General features: G+C 50.1%; 1 protein-coding gene across 14 annotated transcripts in view; it reads left to right on the top strand.

Moving 5' to 3' along the window:
* MBP (myelin basic protein) overlaps window positions 1-22299 on the top strand; it is a 141056-nt gene that overhangs the window by 107768 nt on the left and 10989 nt on the right. For 8 of the 14 annotated variants that reach the window (XM_070275076.1, XM_070275072.1, XM_023648011.2 and 5 more), the window contains 4 exons: window positions 195-272; window positions 18575-18682; window positions 19956-19991; window positions 20402-20434. In XM_070275076.1, coding sequence (XP_070131177.1) covers window positions 195-272; window positions 18575-18682; window positions 19956-19991; window positions 20402-20434 — 255 coding nt within the window. 14 annotated transcript variants of the gene reach the window in all.

Below are 22299 nucleotides of genomic sequence, written 5' to 3'. Positions count from 1 at the left end.
CCCCTGGCCTCTCACTGGTCCATCACCCACCTGTCTTCACACGCCCCTCAACCTCTAATCTTCATCCTCCACTTCCCCCTCCTTGCTGCCTGGGGTCCTGCCAAGCCAGGTCAGGACAGGACATTGCTGGAGGACTTGGGGCTCTGCCAGCGTGCCGTGTGGACTCAAATGGCCACTCTGTGTCCCTCTGGCAGGTACCCTGGCTCAAGCAGAGCAGGAGCCCTCTGCCCTCTCATGCCCACAGCCGGCCCGGGCTGTGCAACATGTACAAGGTAAGACGCCGCCCTGGCCGCTCCTCCTCAGGGTCACACTGCGAGCATGGTTGCCTGCCATCCTCGGTCAACGCAGGTGGTGTCCGGGGCACGGTCCTGGCCAAGGGGCATTTGTAGGTCATGTTTGGGAAAGCGAGTGGGGCAGCTCTAAGGGAAAGCAAACAAAGGAAAATGTTCGAAGACAGAAAAAACCCTCAAGAGGGATGCCAGGGAGCTGCCTTTGATTCCTGACCCCATGTGGGAGCCCACGCAGAAGAGCCGGGAAGGGCCGGCTGCAGGGTCGGGGCAGCGACAAGCTCACGCGAGCCTGCTGGGCCACAGGCAGTGGGCAGCACTGGCCTTGGAAAGGTGGCCTGTGACCGTGGCCTTGACCTGCCTGTGTTCGTGTCTTCTTTGAAAACCAGTGCCTAACAGATAGTGTGCGCTCACCAAACACTAGTTGAATTAAACTCTTAGATGACGTGCTCTTGGGAGGTCCGGCCGTCACTCACGTCCTCCCCTGAGCTCGGCCGAGCCTCCCTTGGGATGGAGGACAGGCGCTGTGATCTGTCCTCCATTTCCCAGGCAGAGGCTGCTTCCTAGTGCTGGGGACCTCCAGGCGACTGTGCAGAGGGCAGGGGGGAACCAGGAAAGGAAGGACCCCAGAGGAGTCCCTAAGTCCCCCGGGAGTCACACCGCTGCTCACGCCTTGCGGGCGGCCGCCACACGAGCCGGTCTGTGGGTCTGTGCTTCCAGATCAGGGCAGGCTCTGGGCCTGGGCGCCTGGCTTCTGGAACCTGGGAAAATGCAAAGTGTTGAAAGCACATGCTTGAACATGGAAATAGCGAGAGCGTCGCTCTGACACGTTCGACTGAGTCCTGAGGTTTGGGGGTGGGTGGGGCCTGAAGAATTGTGATGGTGCGCGGCTGGCTTCAGGAGAAGGGGTTGTCCCCGAAGCTGCAGTGTCCTGACTCTCCATCCCGGAGAGCCTCAGCGGGGTGGGGGACGCTGCTCTGAGAGCCTGCATTTCTCCTGAGTCGTGTCCAGCTGGAGTCACCGTGCTTGCTTTTTGAAGAGCTCTCTTGGCGGCTCTTTATTTAAAGCAAACACCTCCACCCCAGGAAGTTAGGGAGGGCCCCTGACGGCCTGGGAGGCGCATTTCCCTGGGACACTCAGGCCCGGTTGGGACTCCAGCCGCAGTGAAGCCAGCCGGAAGCATCGGTGCCCTCCCGGGAGGGGCCCCTGCGGTCCCCAGGCTGTGAGAGGCGGTGCTGGGCCTGAAGGCACACTGTCATCCTGCAACAGCCAGTGCTCTGTGTGTGCAAGGGGACAGCAAAGGATGGGCAAAGTTGCCGACTTTTGAAGCCCCAAAAGGTGGCCACTTGCTCCCTTCATCCTGAAGCCACTGGCCGCCTGCCTACCCTATTCTCTCCACTGGAGACACATTGCCATGAGAAAGCAGACCCGCTCCACGGAGAGGCGGAGACCTTGCCAGGAATCCCCGGACCCAAAGCAGAGTGGGAGGGGCTTTGGTGTTCAGGTGATAATAAGAAATTTTCAACAGAATGTTCCATTTTTCTCTGTTAAAAAATCTTTTGGTGAAGGAAAAGGAGCACCCCTGTCCCCCACGTCTTCATCCCAGACTGACTTTTGTGCATACGTTTGAAAATCTGGCCAAAAATAACAAGTATTCTGCACAATGCCATCTGTGTGGCCGCCCGAGATTGGACCTCCAGTGGACACATCGTGGGTACACAGGACACACTGTGGTTTCCAATAACAGGCTCTTTGCGTTTACATTTGTTCAGTTATGGACACCCCATTCTGCTCCAGCTAGGATGTGGACCGGCCTGCCAGAACATACACTGGGAGGATGTTAAAACACGTAAAGAAGCACCAGAGGGCCGTGTGCCTGTACGTGCATGGTATCTATGTGTCCGCTGACTGAAGGGAAATCGAAGACAGGCGTGAGGTGAAACCACAGGCAAAGTTGCTACACAGACGCACGCCGACGGGCTCCCCAAAATTGTTACCGATGGCAATGAGCTCTTCAAGGACCATATTCCAAACATGGAGGCCTCTCAGTAGGCCCCCTGGACAGGGCACAGCCGTGCCTGATGCTTCCGGGAGGCGATGCTGCACTGGCTGAGCACAGAGCGGGCAGGGGGGCTCCCTCCGGGACAGGGCATCTCCAGGCCGCACGGCCACGCGTTCCCATTCTGAGTGCGAGGAGAAGCCAGGGGCGTCTCTCTCCTCTCTGAGAAAGAGCTTTTGATTATTTTGAGTGTCTTCCTCCAGCACTTTGGGATTCTTTATAATTTCAAGAAGAGAGTTATGTTTATTAGAGAGTAGATTTAATGCACCCGCCACAGGAAAAGGATTGCAAGGGCCAGGTTGCACTTAGTGGTTTTAAAATGCACTTGTGGTCCAAGATTGTACAACAAAGCACACTTAAAATAGGCCCACAGAGGAGAGAAAAGCCGACGGGCGAAGCCACCAGCTGAACAGCTGTCTCACAGCGCTGGAACTAATGGTGTCGGGCCGTGTGACTCAGACCCGAAAACTTCCTTCTTCCCCTGTGGTTCGGAGAGTCCAAAGGTGTCGATGGACAATGGCGAGCTGACGTTCTGTACCCTGACCTTGCAGACACTCACTCCTCCTTCTCTCTGCCTCTCTCTGTGTCTCTGTCTCTCTCCCTCTCTTCCTGCAAATATACCATGACGGGTAAGAAGACCCTCCAACTGTGAAATCGGAGGTAACATCAAAGAACAAACTGTTCCAGTGCTGTCGATGGTTTCTCAAGAACCAGACTCCTCCCTAGGAATTCTTCGATTCCAGGAGACTGGACGCTTTTCTTAGGACGAACACAGTGCTCAGTTCCTCAGGGGATCGACCATGACTGCGGAAGGCAGGGAGGGGGCACAGTAAACAAATAAAATAGTGTTTGAGAACCCAAAAGCAAGTTGGAAAAGCAAGAATCCCAAGGGAGAAACAAGGAGTAAAATATACCATGGGGGAAGACAACTCCGTGAGAATAGAGGCAATCCCTTTTTCTTCAGTGCCCTCATGGGTCTGCCCTGCCGCCTTGCCCTCAGCGTCAGCCCCATCTCAGCCTCTGAGCCCCAGGTGGGCGCTGCGTAGACGCGCTGGACCACTGAGCTCGAAGAGCACGTGGTGCGGGGATGGAAGGAGCTGGAAGGTGCCCAGAGCAGGGTGCAGGGTGCTGTCAGCCGCACAGAGCCTCACTCAGGGCCCCTCAGTCCCCCTTCCCCCATCCCGTTTCTGCCCCGTCGGGGCCCCTGGAGAGGAGCAGCAAGGGGAAAGCCTCCGCCTCTGATTGCCACCAAACCACTGTTAGTGGTTCCTTTGAAAGTCCACCTGCCTCCATGGCCGCAGACCACGGTCCTTGCTGGCCTGGAGAGGACACTGGCTGGCCACCTGGCCGCTGAGGGCACCCACAGAGGTGCCCAAAGATGTTCTCCCTGTTTCTGAACCCCTGACAGCCCTGGCACGCTAGGGCTCAGAGAATCAGAGACACTTTGTCGGGTGGCAGAGCCGGAGAGAGAATCAACCCACATGTGTGGGTCTGAGTCTACTGCTTGGCCACCCCTCGTCTTCTCCGAGCTCCTGTCCTCATCTCTAACACAGCAGCAACAGCAAAGATGACCACCTGTCCCTCCAGGACCCTGGGGGTCCCGGGCCGAACGAGAGAGTTACGAGAGGCAAATACTCTGCGCCCAGTCCTGTGCAAACACAGGTCTAATCAAACCCCACCTGTCCGCGCGGACACCCAGCTATTGTGGAAAGATCCCGGTGACCCCATGGAGCCACTCAGAGGCGCAGCCTTGGCCCTTGGAGGCCCGGTTCCCCCTCTGCCACTCACCAGCTCCAACCTTTGGGCCACTGTGTTTCTGCTCTTGGGCCTCAGTTTCCTCAACTGTATAGTGAAAGTGTCACATTCAATGATTGCAAATACTTCTCTGAAGCCCAGACCCCACCGGTCTTGCCTTTAAGTCGGGAGGGGAAATGTCGTCGCCACCTGTGATCACACAGCTCCCGCCGTCCAGAAGTGATGGGGAGGAGGGCTCAGTGTGCGTCCGGTTTGTCGGAGGCTGTCCTGTTTGTGAGAAACAGCCACTAGTCTCCCAGGTGGGCCCATGCTGGAAGACCTTCCAGAGACTTCTCTGGAACTTCATCTCCAGGTTTTCTGAATCGGATTTCCACTTTCCAAATAAATGGCTCTGACCAGAGTGCAGCAATTTTGATGGCTGCATGTTTTGATGGGCCCTGTAGGTCCAGCCGTGGGGACCCAGAGCAGACCAAGTTCCCTGGGGAACCTGCCACTGCGGCCGGGAGGCGGGGCCAGCCGGCCACACCGTCCACCTCGGGGGCTGCTCCCGCTGAAGCAGCAGCCAGCCCTCGGCCTTCACCTGCTCAAGAGCCTCTTGCAACGTTCCTTCCCCAGGCGGTTTCTCAGACCCTGCCTGCCTTAAGCTGCTCGTCCACGTTCTGTGCCAGGAGGTAGTTGAATTCCAAGCCAAGAACGGGCACCTGGGCGACTGTTTGGGTGTATGCCTCCTTTGTGAAGTTAGCTTGACATTTATGCTAAAAACAGCCTCCTACACCCTTTAGACACTGTGACGTCTTTAAAAATGGGTGCCTGGAAGCAAAGGAAAAAAATCAGAGTAGTTAAGGCCAACATCTAATCCCACTTCCCGCCATTTTGAAAGGAGACAGCAAAGAAGCCTCAAAAATGCCGCGTTCGAGGGAGCTGGCCCAGAGGCGTAAGTTCGCTCACTCCACTTCAGCCGCCCATGGTTCACCAGCCCGGATCCCGGGCACAGACCCACATACTGCTCATCAAGCTATACTGTGGTGGTGTCCCACACACAAACTCGAGGAAGATTGGTAGAGATGTTACCCCGGGCCAATGTCACATGGGCCAATCTTCCTCACCAAAAAAAAAAAAAAAAAAAAAAGCCACATTCAGGAAGAACAGTTGGGCTCCAGTTTTGCTCTCACCACCAGCTCTAGCTGTCCTAAATTTGGGAAACGGACAACGATGAGCCTCTCCTGTGGGGAAGATGACCTGGTTCCTTTAGCAGTGAGCTCTCAGAGCCTTCCTGAGACAGGGAAGAAGCCGAGTGACAGTGGCCTGCTTCCTGGTCTCGGGTCATCACTGACATCCGCCTGACGGAGGATCCTCAACAAACGACCCATAAGAGCAAGCTGTGCATCAGGTTGCTCCTCAAAGACAGAGACAAGATGGTAGAGCGGCCAGGTGGAAAATACACAACCATTTTTATGACTCTGTCACCCATTTGAGAACAGCTTCCAGCTCCATCAGGTGCTGCTTGCCCACCTCCATTGCCTTCTCCTCCAGCACGTCCACTCTCCAGGATGAGAGCATTGGAATCAAGGCATCAGAAGCTCTTCCCTTTGAGATGAAATCCCAGGTCAGAAAGCCATGGTCCTGGAAGGGTTTACCTACCGTGCAAGAGCACTGGGCTGTGACGTTTGACTTTCCATGTCTCTGTGCCCAGGGTGACAGCCCCATGCTCACGTTCCATGAGGTTCCTTCTGTCATTGCCAAGAGGTCTGTGATTCTGATGGTTCATCACCATCGCATGGAGGCAAAGCCGTCCTTCCAGAGGAGGAGTGGGCACTTGAGCTTCCTCCTTTCAGGCGAGACAGCAGCCGGCAGGAGAACAGAGCGGATGCCCCCGCCCGCCGCGTCTCAGGCAGCCGCATTCGGATCACTGCCTTCAGCCTCACAGTCTGCCCAAGCAGATGCTCTCGCACTTGGAATCACAGGGCAGTGACAGTCCCACCTGAGCAGACCACCAGCAGTAACACCAAACCCACAAGCCACTATCGCGAGCCGTCCGCAGCCCCGCTGGCATTCTCGTTCTCCAGCATCTGGGGGAAACATCATCAGAACCGTCGCAGATCGCCTAAAATTTCCATCCAAATCAAGGTTTGCCAGGGAATTTCTCCTGCTCAGCTTTCTCTCTACAGACAGAAAAAGCCCACGGCTTTAGGCAAACTCGTTCGAGTCAATGATTCTGGAACAAACATATTCTCAAACTTGCAAAGGGCAAAAACACAGGGCACAGTGCATCTATCATTCAGACAGAAAAGAATTCTCTCCAGACTGCAAAATCTAGAATGTCTTGACCTTGCCAGAAAAATCCGACACCCTCTCCTGAGGCGGAATAGGAGCTGTTTGACCAGAAATGGCGTAATTGCTTTCTCTGAAAAACACATAAACAAAACCACGAGTGCGGCCAGAGGGCAGCGAGGCAATGGAATTGCCCGGTGATTTCTGAGAAGGGCCCCAGCCCCTGGGATCAGGGACAAGGGGAAAGACCTGCCCTGGAGATTTACACCCTTCCATCTGAATGTCCTCGGAGGGAGAAAGACCAAGCGCCAACAGCTGACAGACAGGTGTGCCACTTCGTCCCCAAACTTGTGTCCTTCGTACACGTGCTCTGTTGGACAATATTTATTGTATTGGAAGCTAGTTCAGCACCCGGGCCAGTCACCATGGGGGCATAAAGATGCCACAAGCCCTCCCCTCCAAGGGTTTACAAAGAGGTGGGTGGACAGAGGGCGCTGTTGCCCCGTCCCCAGGCCTGTTCCCCCGTCCCCAGTGCCTCGGCGGAAACAGGTGTGGCCAGCAAGGTAAGGAGCCATCCGATAGAGAGGAGGGAACTATTCCTGCGTCTTTAGGAAGGTCTTTAGGGAGGATCAATCATTTTACATAAGTTTTCTGAGGGATTAAAGCGTTTTATAAGCCATGGAAGAAACGGGAACCAAGAGAGAAAGTATATCCATTTCATGGGGAACTAGGATTCATGGTTCTTGACCACCAAGAATACGATAGGGAAGAAGTGTAGTTGGTTTTATTACCACTTTCACACACAAAAAAATCACTTTATGGATTCCAAATATGACTCTGTTGTTCAGCCTATTGTCAGCAGTTCATAAAAACAATGACACCGTTATACTCTGTGGCTCCAAGCGAGTTAAACAGTTCAACCGCTTAGCTGCCTGATCTGCGTTTCCTGTGAGTGCCGCAAATCAGAGATTTCTCTCGGGGAAACAAGAAGGCGAAATGCCGATTCCATTACACCCTCAATCCCAGGGCCACTGGTGAGACCGCCTGAGTGAATGTGTGCTTAATGCCAACTGTGGATACACGGAATTCTGCAGTGTTTAACCTGTAAGTTAAAGGACTAAGTGTCAAAGACATGTTGGTTTGTTGAGGGCTGGCTGGGTGGTGGTTTGAACCACATGAACAAATAGAATAACATAGACAATACAATCCGCTCGTGTCCAGGCATAACTCTTCCAATGAAAGTGGGAGCCGACTAGCCCCTGGTTTTAATTACATAGAGCTGCGTCCTTTAAAAGGATAACGAAATTGGAAAGTCTCATCTCATTAACTAGACTCGCATTTATTGTATCTATCAGTATTTACCAAAATAAATAGGGACTGGTTAGTTTCCAGTGAAGGACAGCAATTGCGGCTTCTCTAATCCTCTAAATATTAACTGACATCACTAACTGACTCCATCAACAGGTGCATTTTCCTCATATATGAGCACATTTTTATTTCTAGCTCATCATAGCTTCACCGCTTAACATAAGGTAAGTCCACAAACTTGGAAAAAATAAACAAAATAAGCCCACCATTTTTTAAACTCCCTTCTCCTCCCTTACCCCATGGCTAGCCCGTGAATGTCTCCACCAGCTGCTGAGTTTCAGGTTTGGAACCTCAGCCCCTCATCCCACACGGAGACCACAGGAGTCTCGCGTGGCATCGCCGTCCAGAGCCTCGAGCCCTGGCCTGGAAGTGTGGCGGCCAAGAGCACATCCCTTCATCCCGTTGAGTGTCCATTTCCACATCTGGGCAGTGGGGTGGTCACTTCAGGTGTGCTGAGCAGCATTCTCGGTCTATGAGCGGTGGGGGTGAAAATAAGAACGTGAACACCCCATGTTTTCAAAGCAAGTAGGATGGCCTTCTGTGCTCCTTTTTTACATTGGATCCTTTGGGGCCATACACAGAAATGTGCATTCCTAGAACCTAGATGACTTACTTGATTAAGAAAGTGCCAAAAAGAAAACTGTCACTGCTCTGAGCCACTGGCTGTCACTCCCTGGACATCTCTGAGACAATCAACAGAGAGGTGACTTTCTACCGTGTCCTTCTGAAATGATGGCAGGGACCATCTCCCAGAGTAAGGCGGGCGGCTTGCGGCCGCCTCCATCTCTGGCTTCCCTTCATGGGATGAGACGTTGCTAAAGTCCATGACCAAGGCTGATGGCCAGACTGGGAGCACTTGGAGGTCTCTGTAGTAACAGACCCAGGGCCAGCGGTGGGTTGAGCTGGAGAAAGCTGGTGAGAGGGACACCTCCACTGGTGACCTCCATGACAAAGCTCAATTTCAAGTTTATCAAAGGTTTCCAAATGACAACTCCACCCAGAGCTCACCACTGCTCTCCAACATGCAGGAAAGATGGAGCAGACACTACCAACTAGATACTACTGTATTTGAAGCCCCGATTTCCTCAAAACTAGCACACAGTAAAATAGAGTAAAAGTGGAGGAACAAAATGTACTTTTTGTTGATATGTGTATCTGGAGGAAGCCAAGGATATTTAACGATATTAAAAAAGATGTTGTAATATTGCACTGCACCTCAAGTCATCGCATCATTATGAACGCTCTTCATCTTAGGGGCAGAGTGCAGGTGTGCGAGACTTCGGAGTTTGGGTTTTAAAATACCAGACAGAGAGTTGGTCCTATAACACGCTTCTAGTCTACTTTGTAGCCACTAGAAGCCGTCAGTCCGCACCTGGGCAATCTTCCAGTTCGTTCTTTCATGCTTATGTATCTAGTCATTTATCATTATTCTCTTGGCTCCTCCTTTGCCCCCATCCAATATCACTCATCCAGTAAAGAAAACAAAGAAGAGTAACGCCTGGGCAGTGAGAGGAAGGGACTCAAGTCTCCTTTGGGCCACGCCTGGTCCCACAGGGAGCAGACAGCTGTGCCCCAGATCCAGCCCCGGCGAGAGGTGAACACACAGAGGCAGGACACACCCCAGAACCATGGATTCACTAGGATTTTATTCACTGACATTATGATGGTGGGTTCAGGGAGGAGTTTAAATTCCTCAGATAAAAAATAAAGCAGGAGCTAGAACTCTTTTTTTTTTTCCCTAACCACAAAACCTCAGGCACAGAGGATATTAACTTTTTCAAGATACAGAGTTTCCTTCTGAGAGGGAATAACTCCACCAATTTGTCTCTAATCCAATGCAAATGCAGATGATGGCGCAGACAAATGCCTCTTCCTATTTTCATAAAACAGCCACGACATTCAAAGGAATGGATCTTTATCCCATTTGATGACCATTGATCTTCAAGCCTGTCAGGCGAAAACTAATCTCCTGTTATTACTTGCAAGTTTAAGAACTCTCAGCTTTCCAGCAAATTGGAAAATAGTTTAAAATCCCTTCATGTCCGGAGAGGGAAGGAGGCGGCAACCCAGAGCCAGGTGCACGCGCTCCCCCTGCTGGGGAAGGACATTATCACATATGGAGGGAGAGTAATCATAATTTTCCAAAACCAGTACAATGCAACAGGCTGATGGAAAGAGCAATTTACTTTAAAAATTAACGAAATGGTTGTCCTTTATCCCATGGACTTCATCCAATGGTGCTTAAAACTTTTCAACATAATGTTGTTTTATTTGCCATCAAGAAGTTTGTTGTTGCTTTATTAATCATGATGCAGTAAAAGAGGACTGTGACAGTGACACCTAACGTTGTGGTGGCACCGTGGTCCCGGTTCAGGGCGCCTGCACATCCCTCTTTACGTACGCGTAAAGCCAGGTCTGAACACGTGCTCATCAGAATGGGAGCAAAGCTCCTCCCTAAGGGGCAGAATTTCTTCTACGCTCTTTTTTCATTTGATTTGACATCTTTATAACGAGTATGTATTATTTTTCTAAACCATCGAAAAGCTTCCATTTAAAAAATATTAGGTTAATTTTTTCAAATTTTGCCTGTCCCAAATATCCAGCCCCACCTACTTTGGAGCTACCCTGCCGAACTGTCTTCGCCTCACGTACGGGCCGGTGGACGCATGCTGGGTTGCGGCATCTCGGGCCCCTTCGTTTTCCAATGGCTCGCGCTGGGACAGGAGATGGCTGCCCCTCCGTCTAGTTCTTATTTTATCGTGCGTCTGACCTTCGAATTCCTCCTCGGCCCTCCAGTACCCACCAAGGAAGTGAGGGATGTGGGACAGGATGGTCATGGACAAGGAGACACCAATCTCAGCAAAGAACTGGGAAATGTTGACAACTTTGGTTTTTTTAAAAAAAACCTTAGTGACTACAGTTAAAAAATGCTTCATTAGATAATTACCAAATGCAGGTCTTAAAAACAAACTAAGCAATAAAACTCCTTCCTTTGCTGGGGAGCCCGCGGCCACTGGGTCTCCTTGAAGGGACCTGATGCATCACAAGCATTCCTGGGGCAGTGGCTGAGGACTACAGAGCGACTGAAGGGAGGAAACTGAGTCAAGTGGCTGGCCCCAGGCTCCGAGGGTCTCAGCAGGGGACGCTCCCTTGCTGCTGTCGCTCTCCAGCCGCCTCAGGCCCCTCCAACAGGGACTGGCCCTAGCTGGACTTGATGGCCTGCAAGGTCACCTTGGTGCCTCGCCCGAGAGCCTCACCCCATCTGCCATCATCCCCTCACCTCCTTTTCCTCCTCCTAGTGTTTCCTCCAGGCGTGGTGCTCTCCCCTCTCTCCCATCCTGGGAAACACGTCACCTTGCTTACTGTGACATATGAGAAATGATAAGGACTCACTCCCCGTAAATTGGAAAATGTAACAAATAAACCAAAATCCACTATTTCTAGAGGACCTCACCAGGCCTGCCCAGGCAAAGACTGGCCCTGCTCTGACCATGAACTGACCGTGAAGCCCCAAGATGTGTTGCACATGCCTGAACAGGGCCTCTTTGCCAGAGCGGGGCTTCACCACCCGGCCGCCCCTGCGGCTGTGTGTGGACTGCTCATTTCATCCCTGCATGCCGGCCTCAGAAGAGCATCAGTGTCTGGACATGTGTTGGAATTCGTTCAGAGAATAAAGGGATGCACTGCCAGTTTCCTTTAAGGCTGTTGAGGGGAGGAGAGTTGAAGTCTGGGCATCCCCTTTCAGTTCTGGGAGGCGAGACTAGATCAATCGTCACAGGGTCTGGGTCAGACCAGGCGACCCAGCTCAGTGGCCAAAAAGTGGAAGCAACCTCAGTGGCCATCAAAAGATGAATGGTTTGTGCGTGCAATGGAATATGACTCGTCCTTAGGAAGGAAGGACATTCTGACACCTGCTGCAATGTGGATGCACTCGGAGAACCTGCCGAGTGAAAGACGCCAGTCCCAACACAACAAATGCCTCATGATTCCGCCATATGGGGCACAGGGAGTTGTCAGAGCCACAGGGACAGAAAGCAGAATGGGAGTTGCCAAGACGGGGAGGGGAAGCAAGGTGGGGAGTTAGCGTTTCATGTCTGCAGTGTTTCAGTTTGGGAAGATGAGAAAGTTCCAGAAATGGATGGTGATGATGGCTGCATATCAGTGTGAATTTATTTAATGTCGCCGAACTGTACTCTTAAAAATGGCTGAAACGGTCAATTTTAGGTTATGTATATTTTACTACAACAACAAGTTTTTCAAGGGTGACTTTCTACAGCGCCCGCCCCTCCCCCTCCCTGTGGGAGGGCATCATTGCCATGACGACTGAGGCATGTCTTTGCTCTTCTTCCTGTCCTCGCCACAAAAGCTCCTTAGTGATGCACAAATAGAGAGAAGAAGCACCAGGCCCGGGCTTGGGAGATGCCCTGAGACAGGAACCTCACTGGGGAACTGTGTTTCTCGCCTTGGCCTCTCTTCAGAGGCGGCCTCTTCCTCATAGTTTAGAGCTGAAATCCTCTCCGTGGGTCTCCATTTCAATCTGGCCGCTTCACACCTGAGGACACAAAAGCCCTAACATGCACTGTGGAGGCTCAGATCACGTGGGTTCTGGCCCCAGGACCAGCCTTGGGCCTCCCAGTGGGCGCTCTCTCAAGGGGCCACAGCAGAAAGAGAATTTCTTTGTTCCTTCACCCGTTTATGTTTGTGGAGCTCCACTGTGGGGGTTGAACTGTCAGAAGCTTTGGGGATCACATAGAAATTTTTCTTTTTTCCTCCAAAGTATTAAAATCCAGCTGGAGAGGTAAGATGCTTATAGGAAACTAAAGTGGACAGGTGGATGCAGAATGAGGTGGTACAGCCTAAAGGTGCTGTATTGTTCAGAAAACAGAGACATTTGGAAAGCAAAGACATTCTAAGCAAAGGTACCCCTGTGAGCAAGAGCTCAGAGATAATGAGATGCTCCTGTCAGAGAGAAGACCAGCAGTACCCCTGCCGAGGGCCCCAGCTGGGAAATCGGTGGAATGATACAATGTTTCCATCATCAACTTTTGGCTACATAGTGATAGGCCACATTAAATGACCTGATTTTATGTTAATTTATAAATTAACATACAGTAAAATTGGCTTGTTTGTGGTATAGTTCTGTGGATTTTGACACGTGTGTAGCTTCATGTAGCTGCCACCCCAGTAAAGACACATCCCCCAAAAGCTCCCTCCCACTTTCCCTTTGTAGTCACCACACCCTTCCCCTCTCTGCACCCCTAACCCTTGTCAACCACTGCTCTGGTCACCCTCACTATAATTTAGTCTTTTGAAGAAGGTCACGTAAACGAGCTCACACAGTATGCAATCCTTTCAGAATGGTGTTTCTCCCTCAGCACAGCGCCTCGGAGATGGCTTTGAGCTGTCACATGAATCAAAAGCCTGTTCCTTTTTATTGCCGAGTACTATTCCATTGTATGGATGTACCACAGCCTGTTTATCCCTTCCCTTGTTGACGAACATTCGGGTTGTCTGCAAACTTAGTGATTATGAATTGAGCTGCTATAAACATTCACGTAAGGTTTTAGTGTGATCGTAGGTTTTCATTTAAGATTTAAATTACTTTTCCCTCAAAAGATTGGCAACCAATATATTCATTACAACAATTACTTCTAAAAGTATATAATTTTGCTCTTATCATTCAAAGCAGGAAGTGGGATGGCTGGGTCATATGGTAAGTATACAGTTAATTTTACAGGAAGCTGCCAAGTTGTTCTACAGGTCACTGTACCATTTTGCATTCCTACCAGCAATACTGAGAGCTCCAGTTGCACCACATCCTAGTCAACACTTAGTATTGTCAGTACTTTTTGTTTTAGCCATTCTGACAGGTGTGTGGTGGTATCTCCTCGTGGTTTTGACTTGCATCTTCTTAATGGCTAATGATGCTCAGCATCTTTCCATGTGGTTACTGGCCTTCTGCTCTTCCTCTTGGATGAAGTGTTTATTCAGTGTTTTGTCCATTTTTTAACCAGGTTGTTTGTTTCTTTACCATTGAGTTTTGAGAGTTCTTACATATTCTGGTTTCAAGACCTTTATCACATATGTGATTTGCAAATATTTTTCTGTCTCACTTATCTTTCAATTCTCTTAACAGCGTCTTTTGCAAAACAAAAGTCTTCAATATTCATCAAGTCCAATTTATCAATTTTTTCTTTTATGATCATACTTTTGGTGTCAGGTCTGTGAACTTGTTGCCTACTGCCAAGTCACAAAGACTTTCTGATATGTTTTCTTCTAAAATTTCATAGTTTTACATTGTAGATAGAGATCTATGATCCATTTTGAGTTAAGTTTTGTATAAGGTGTGACTTTGGGTTGAGATTCATTTTTTTGGATATGGATGCCCGGTAGTTCTAATATCATTTGTTGAAAAGACAATCCTTTCTCCACTGAATTGTCTTTGCAGCTTTGTCAAAAATCAGTTGATCCTGGGGCTGGCCCAGTGGTGTAGTGATTAAGTTTGTGTGCTCTGCTTCGGCGGCCCAGGGTTCGCAGGTTTGGATCCCAGCTGTGGACCTACACACTGCTCATCAAGCCACACTGTGGTGGCATCCCACATACAAAATAGAGGAAGAGTGGCACAGATGTTAGCTCAGGGCCAATCTTCCTCACACACAAAGAAATCAACTGATCCTATCTGCGTGGGTCTATTTCTGGACTCTACAGTGTTCCATCAATCTGTGCGTCTGTCTCTCCTCTAACACCACACTGCCTGGATTACTATAGTTATATAGGAACCTTAAAATCAAGTGATGTGACTTCTCTAACTTTATTCTTCTTTTCCACAGTTTTTGGCTATTTTGGTTCTTTTGCATTTCCATATAGTTTTAGAATCAGTTTGTCTATAACTGAACAAAACCCTGCTGGGGTTTTGATCAGAAGTGCACTAAATCTGTAGATGAGTTTGGGAGCAATTGACATCTTGGCTATGTCGAGTCTTCCATCCATGAACAGATTCTCTTCAATGATTTAAGTCTCCTTAAACCAGCCATTTCTAGTTTTTAGCATAATGATCCTAAACATGTTTTATTAGATTTATACCTAATATTTTGTTCCTTTGATGCTGTTATATATGGTGGTGTCTTTAAAATGGGGTTTTTTTAACTGTTCATTGCTATATATAGACATATGATTGACTCAATGCCCTTTTAGTAACAGACCACGACAACTACAATATAACAATATGGTTATAACTCTGTGACCACATGAAATTATCTGTGCAACCGACAATTTAGAGCCCAAACTTTCTAGTGCAAGTCCTGGTTCGGTCTCTTTCTGAGGCACATATAACAAAGAATTGTGTGACTCCGTGGTAATCACTCTATGTACTTAAGATCTATTCTGTGTGTTAGGCTCTGTCTTAAAAGCGATCTGAACAGTCTCTGTGTCAATTCAGCAACAGTTACTGCTTATTGCGTGCCTGGCTCTGCGCTGAGGGCCACAATGTACCCGCTGCCTTGTTCGTGAACAGTTCTGACACCTGCTTTCACAGCACCACGAGCTCAAATGCAACATACCAGCTTAGTGTTCCTTCAAAGATGTAAATTACTTTTCCCTCAAAAGACTGGTGACCAATATATTCATTACAAACATCACAAAAATACATAATTTGCCTTTTAGCATTTAAAGCAGGAATGCATAATTCACGTGAAACATTATCTACATAATACTTCATCAACTATCTCACAACACAAACAAGTTTTAACAACAGGAGAGCTGCATGATATGACTGGACATTCATTTCTTTAAAAACCTCTGTGCGAAGTTTAAGATATTTTTCTAGTTTAAGCACAGGATGGGTGAACTAAAGGTGCATGATGTTTCTCTGACTCAGAATCCAACGACAGCAAGCAGAAAAATGGTGTGAAAACACCAAGGCACGAAGAAGTTGTACTGAATTTTGAGCTGTTTTAATTATTTCAGGCCATTAGGATGGCATCTTACAGTTAACTTCACCCAGCAGACATGTTAGACACAAAGATATTTGTCTTAAAGTAAGTAATTTGAACAGTTTCCCGGCTCGTCTGTTTTGGTTTTTTATTCTTGGTTTTACACTCACTCTTTCATTGGAGAAGAAGAACATATGTGTTTGGCTCTCGGTCACTGAATCTGATTGGTCAGTGAATTCACACGGCATCGGGGATAGACAAGACAACAGGGGGAGAACCAGATTATTTAGGTTCCTGCAACATCAGCAAACAAGGTAGGATAAAGGCCAGGGGTTTCCACAGTCACTGAAACCCTCTAGCTCTTTCCCCTGCTGCTGACATCTTCCAGGGCAAACGCCCAGAGCATCTGCCTCTGCGCCCGCTCTCATGCCCCTGGCGTAACTCCCTCCCCGTGTGCAGCCTCCTCTGGGTGCTGGAAATTAGAAGCTGAGATGCTCCCGGCGCAGGCGCAGCGGAGGAGAGGGCTGCACAGCGTGGAGTCCGCCGTTGCTGCTCCACACTGTGAGGGAGCTTCTGAATGAGCCGGACAGGAAACAGCCCCGTCCAGAGCCCGCCCAGGCCCGCTGGAGAAAGCTCTGCACAGGGGGCGCCTGGAAGAGTAACTAAGACAGAGGGCGAAAGAGGGCATTGCAGGAAACCTTCATACAAAGGCCCGGGGCAGCAAAACCATTGGGAGTCTGGGTACCAAGCACGGTGGAGGGGTCAGGCTCCAGATAGAGGCGCCTGTTCAGAAGTGCTCTCCATGGGCCTGCACTGGGAGGCCCTGGACAGCAATTAGCAAAGGATGGGCCCATCCAGGATTCAGAAGCCTTCCTCTGACCGCAGCATGGAGGACCGGGGGGAGGGGCAGGGAGGACCACGGGGAAACCAGTCAGGAAGCCTCATCTCTAGTTAAGCCCAGAGAAGGAAGGACCTTGGACTTGGGTCAGGGTTAGGGTTAGGATTAGTCACAGGGAAGCAGGAGCCAGCAGTGTGCAATGTACCTTGTTCAAAGGACAAAGAGGTGGCCGGTCCACTCAGGGCAGACACCAGGTCTCAGGAAGTAGAGAAAAGCTGGACGCTCAGGAAGTGTGGCTCTTGGCTCCTCCAGGCCTGAGAGAAGACACGTTTGATGAAGCAGAAACAGGGGGAGGTTGTTGGAGAAGGTTGGAGAAGGTTGGAGAAGGAGGAGAGGATGTCTGGGCTGGAAAGGGAAGAATCCGGGAGTGAGCTAACCCAGCTTCTGTTTTAATGTCCACGGTGGGGGAGGGGAAGGAAGGCAAGGAACACTTTACAGAAAACCTACAAGCTTGTGAGCTGAGCAGACAGGGGAGGTGAAGCAGAGGAAAGAGTCAAGGGGACTGGGGGTTTCAGGCCTGCGGGTTTGAGGGAGGAGGACAGACAGCGGGACAGTCATAAAATTCACAATAACCCCGTCACCCCCTAAATTAAGCCCATTAAGTACTTTAAATTCCTGAGAAGCATGCTTTAGACTTCTTGGTGGCAAAAGTGTCCTCCGAACAGGAAGGGGTCCCTGAGACAACGCGCCCAAAGCTAACGCTGGAGGGAGGTGCTTCCGCGACGTCAGCACGCTTATGTGGCACCTGAGCTAACAACTGTTGCCAATCTTTTTCTTTTTTTCTTTTCTGCTTTATCTTCCCATACCCCCCCAACCCCCCCAAACCCCCCCGCCATAGTTGTATATTTTTAGTTACAGGTCCTTCTAGTTGTGGGATGTGGGATGCTGCCTCAATGTGGGCTGAGGAGCAGTGCCATGTCCGCGCCCAGGATCCGAACCCTGGGCCGCCCACTCGGCCACGAAGCCGGCCCCTGTGTGGTTTCTTTTAACAAAACTCCCTTCGCGCTGCAATGCCAGACCAGTCCCAGAGGTGCTCCTCTGACCTAAAAGCTTTCCTGCTTTAGCTCGCTCAGGTCCTTCGCCACGTTCATGGGTGGTGGGAACAGCAGGGAGGGAGCACGGGGAGGGCTACAAAGCCAGCTCCCCAAGCCAGCTCCTCCCAGGGGCTTCCCTCTGCTCTTCTGAGGGCTCTCTTGCCTGAAGGCCCTCGTCAAGCGCTCCTGCAGAAGGATCCCTTCTCCACAGAAACGTGGATGTGCCCTCCTGGTGTGGTCCTCGAGCCTTGCACACTCTGCGTCTCCTGCTGGTAGGCATCTCCAGGGCCATGCTCAGCCAAGGAGGCACAGGTGGGGGCTGCTACCCCTTGCTCTCCATCAGGGCTTGCCATCTGGTGTCTTCTAGGCAACCCTTACTGACCTAGGAAGTCCTGGTTCTGCTGACTACGAACCGGCCCAACAGTCCTGACTTCTTTCCTCGAGATGTGGAAGTCTGTCCCAAACTGGCCGGACTCCAGTGCCACTGTGACCTGAGACATTCATTTAGAGAAACTGAGGCCAGTTCACGTTATGCCACCACTGCAAAGCCAATGAATGGGCTTGACTTTTGTGATTACGCTTGTTTTGTCTGTAATTCCTGAGTATTCTCCTTATCCAAACAAGAGGCTTGGGGAAAACGGTGTCCTTCTCTCAATGCTTTGCTCACCCTGCCCATATCTTCTAGAATTACACTTAAATTACCTTCACTTCCCCTCGGCACACTTATGTGACTTCAGGGGGTGGGGAGGGACCCCGAGTCAGTGATGGATTAACCTCCCCAGTACCGTGCGGAGATCCTGCGCCGAGGCCCCACCATCTTGTGTCTTGTGTCTTGTGGCACCTCCGTGGCTTCCTGGCACAGGTCCTGATTGAGAAAGAACAGAGATCCACAGAGAGGAGAGGCAGCTGCCCCAGGAAGGTGGAGCGGAGGGTCCGACCCATCCTGAGGTCGCCACGTCCCTGTCTTTCAGGACGGACATCACGCAGCGAGAACCACCCACTATGGCTCCCTGCCCCAGAAGTCGCGAGATGGCCGGCCCCAAGACGAAAACCCTGTAGTGCACTTCTTCAAGAACATTGTAAGTGCTCCCTTCCCGCTGTGCGCGAGGGGCCACACGGAGAATGCAATGGGGGGGTGGGCTGGAGGTGCCTGGCCACTGCCGCCATCCATGAGGAGGGTGGGGATGTCCCCAGATGTCACTGAGCTCTGATCCACGAGGGACATGAGCATGTCCCCGGTTGAGGCTCCCCTGTCCTCAGGGCGAGGTTGGCCTGGAGCTCAGCCCCAGCCCCTCCCAAGGCCCGAGCCGCACGTGCCACTGACGGAGCTTCCCGTTCTCCCAGAGAACGCCCTGCTTTTGAGACTAAACGACCACGAGATGCTTAGTTTAAAAACACAGGCTTTGTAGAACTGTGGAGACCGTCAAGAGGTCAGTGGTTGCCAGGGCTGGGAGGAGGGAGGGATAAATAGGGGGAGCACAGGGTGTTTTTAGGGCCGTGGAACCCTCCCTATGAGACTGTGAGCCAGGATACACCTCATACGTGTGTGAAAACCGAAGAATGCACGTCCCAGAGAATGAACCCTAACGTCAGCTCTGGACTTCAGTTCCCAATAATGCATCAACATTGGTGCACCAGTTGTACCAAATGAACCACACTAATGCCAGGTGGCAATAATAGGAGAACCGTGTGCAAGACCAGAGAGGGTACACAGGAACTCTGTAATTTCTGTGCATTTTTTCTGGAAACCTAAAACTGCTCTAAAAAATAGTCTTAAAAACAGAAGCAAAACCACAGGCTTCTGATTATAAACTTCCTGCGCTGCAGACATTTCAAGATGGCGTTTTACAGGCTGATGAGTTTTAGGAGCACAGGCTTGAGGGCGTTCCTTCTGAAGCTCGGAATTCAGGGGCCACTTTACTTCCAACCCCGAAAAAGGAGGGTGGTGAAGAGCAGCTCACGGTCTCCATCAGCACGCGATGGATGTGTCACAGTGACACACACCAAGAAGAACCAACTCCCTAGTCATAGAGCCTTTTGATGCGTTTCCCATTCTCTTAGACACTTTCGGAATGTTCTGGAAGGTCCGTGTAGCATTGGGTATTTTCAAATTCTCAGAGCCTATATTTCTCATTCAACTAGGACAGAAGTGGGAGAGCCAGGCAGATACTAGACCTAATCGATAGTAGATCTTAATATCTAATCCTTAATAGATCCTCGGCCCTCTCAGCAACCCAGAGCTAGTCAGGAACTGAGCTGACAAGGTGATAGCACGAGACTCTTAGGAAGGGGGTCAGGGCTGCTCCGACGGAGGGAGAACCTGCCGCAGCTCACCGTTCTCTGTCTTTATAGGTGACGCCTCGTACACCTCCTCCATCGCAAGGAAAGGTAAGACCTCTGAATGTTTTGATCAATTGTCACTCTATTCAGAACCTTCCTGAAATCCCTAAATGTACCAACAAGAGGGTTGGATTCATAGCTACCTGACTTCATCCCAAAATGTGTGCCACGTGAATCCCGAGTTGAACAGGCTGAGAAATGCAAGGCGTTCCTTCCTCCTCCTGCCGTGCAGATGGTGCCCGTGGCCCCCAGCTCTCTCCCTCTGAATCCTGGTCTGAAATCCGCCCCCACCTTAAGGAGCCCCAGGCGGCACGGCCAAGCCCCTGGATGTGGCCTGTGTGATGAAACCTATTTGCCATCTCAGCACCATGTTGTTTTGATCGTGCTTCTTGTTTATTAAAAGGACTTTTTTCCTGCACGGATCGCCATGTCATTGCTTCTTTCTCTTCCTCACACAGGGGCGAGGACTGTCTCTCAGCAGATTTAGCTGGGTAGGTGACAAATGCGTGTCCATTCATCTTCCTCTCCTGTCTAGTCCTCGCAGCCCCTCCACTCTTATGTTCTGCTCTGTTTCAGTTGCTTGCCGGTCCCCCCTCTCTTTCCTCTCAGGCCCAGCTTGCCCGTGGCTGTCCATGGGCTGCTTTCTCCTCCGAAGGGAAAATGACCCCCCACGTCCCCCCCCAGACAGTAGTTCTCTCCCCGGCTTCCATGCCCTGGGCAGGCACCGCCAGGCCAAATGCCTCTCCTCCCAGAGGGTTCCTGGAAGATTCCACTGGGCTCCTCCCGTGTTTGAGAAAATTCCCGATTTCCTTCCAATCAATGGGCGAGAAAAGCAGGTCCCAGCAGCCTGAACGTGGATCTGCGGCCAACTGACCCGTCTATTAACCAGCTCTCCCCACAGACGCTGAAACTCTGTTGAGGAAAAATGACACTGCTAATGAGAGAAAAAGAGGCTAAAGTCAGTTATTCAGTTCATAATCACCTAATTAATCCAAAAGATTTTGGTTTTGATCGTGTTTCAGTAATAACCAAAGCTGAGATAGCAAGCCATTCAGGAAAACCTGCTTAGGAATTTTCGGCTTTGTGATACTGAGAAAAAACAGTTTCAATGAAGATTAAAAATGAGCAATTTGTTCACTTTCTAGATATTAGAGAAATTTCATGTCGGAACCAACTTAAAATGCCTACCAGTATATTCTAACCAAACTTATAGACTGTAGTTACTAATAAATATTAGATACGGTTCTTACTTTAAAAAAAGTTATAATTACCAAGATAAAATGGAAGAATAACCACAAATCTATAGGCCATTAATTGAGTCTGTCTTGGGAACACAATATCCTTATTCTCTAGTGCGAAGCCCATGTGTACTTGATGTTCCATTAATAAACATCATATACATGAAATACTGAATTTTAAAAGTAAGGAGGAAAGAGAAAGGAAAGAAAAAAGAACAGGAAGAAAAAACAGAGAGGGAGGGCGAGACAGCAGGAAGGAAGGAAGGACAGGAGGGAGGGAGGGAAGACGTCCCCAGAGAAAAGGTGGAGCTGAGATTCCAGCAAGCTCCTGAATTGCTCCAACACTCATTACATCGAGCTGTGGACTGCTGTGTTTGCTGGAACATTTCATGTAAATACATGTGAGCCTTTTTCTCACCTGATGATTTGCAAAAAGGTGACGATCATGTAGGAAATTTACATGGCCTAGCACCCACAGTCAATTAATTTTTGACTTTCTGTGCCAGCAGGAGACAAAGATGATATTGAAGACCCAGAAATGTTACCTTAGTAACCATTTGATCTGCCTCAGCTTCCTAGGCGTGGGCTCTGGGGAGTATGCAAAGTCCTCACTGTCGGTGGAGTGACGGGAGGGCTAAAGAGACCTTCTTTCTTCCAGTCCCGCAGAGGCCACTTCCGCCCAGCAGCTAACGGGAAAGGCCTTTGCCTTCTCCCCACCTCTCCATCTCTGGCCCTACTAACTTTGTTAAGTTTCTCTTTTCTCCGAAGCAAGCCCCTCTCTGATTCCGTTTGTATGTGCGTCTGTTTCCTAAAGCTCCAGCACTGTCTTCCCGGTCCGAGTTTCTGAAAGTCCTTCACTGCTTTTTTCTAAACTATCTTGTGTGCTTTCTGGTAAATTCTAGGTGGTCCAGAGACGTAAGTGACCAAGGTTTTGAAAAGAGGAAAAAATCAAGCAGATTACTAATCTGAAAACCAATCCTTGAATTTAGTTCTCAGAATCCCTTTATTTTTGGAGAAAAACAACAGAGTAAGACAGGGTTTTGCAGCATCTGCAGGGGGAGGGGTGTGTCACACATTTCACGTGCGTCTGTCGCTTGGCGCAGTTCTCTTTGACTGTC

The sequence above is a fragment of the Equus caballus genome, chromosome 8 (genome assembly GCF_041296265.1).
Source record: "Equus caballus isolate H_3958 breed thoroughbred chromosome 8, TB-T2T, whole genome shotgun sequence".
Classification (NCBI taxonomy): domain Eukaryota; kingdom Metazoa; phylum Chordata; class Mammalia; order Perissodactyla; family Equidae; genus Equus; species Equus caballus.
This window is presented reverse-complemented; position numbering and strand designations above follow the sequence as displayed.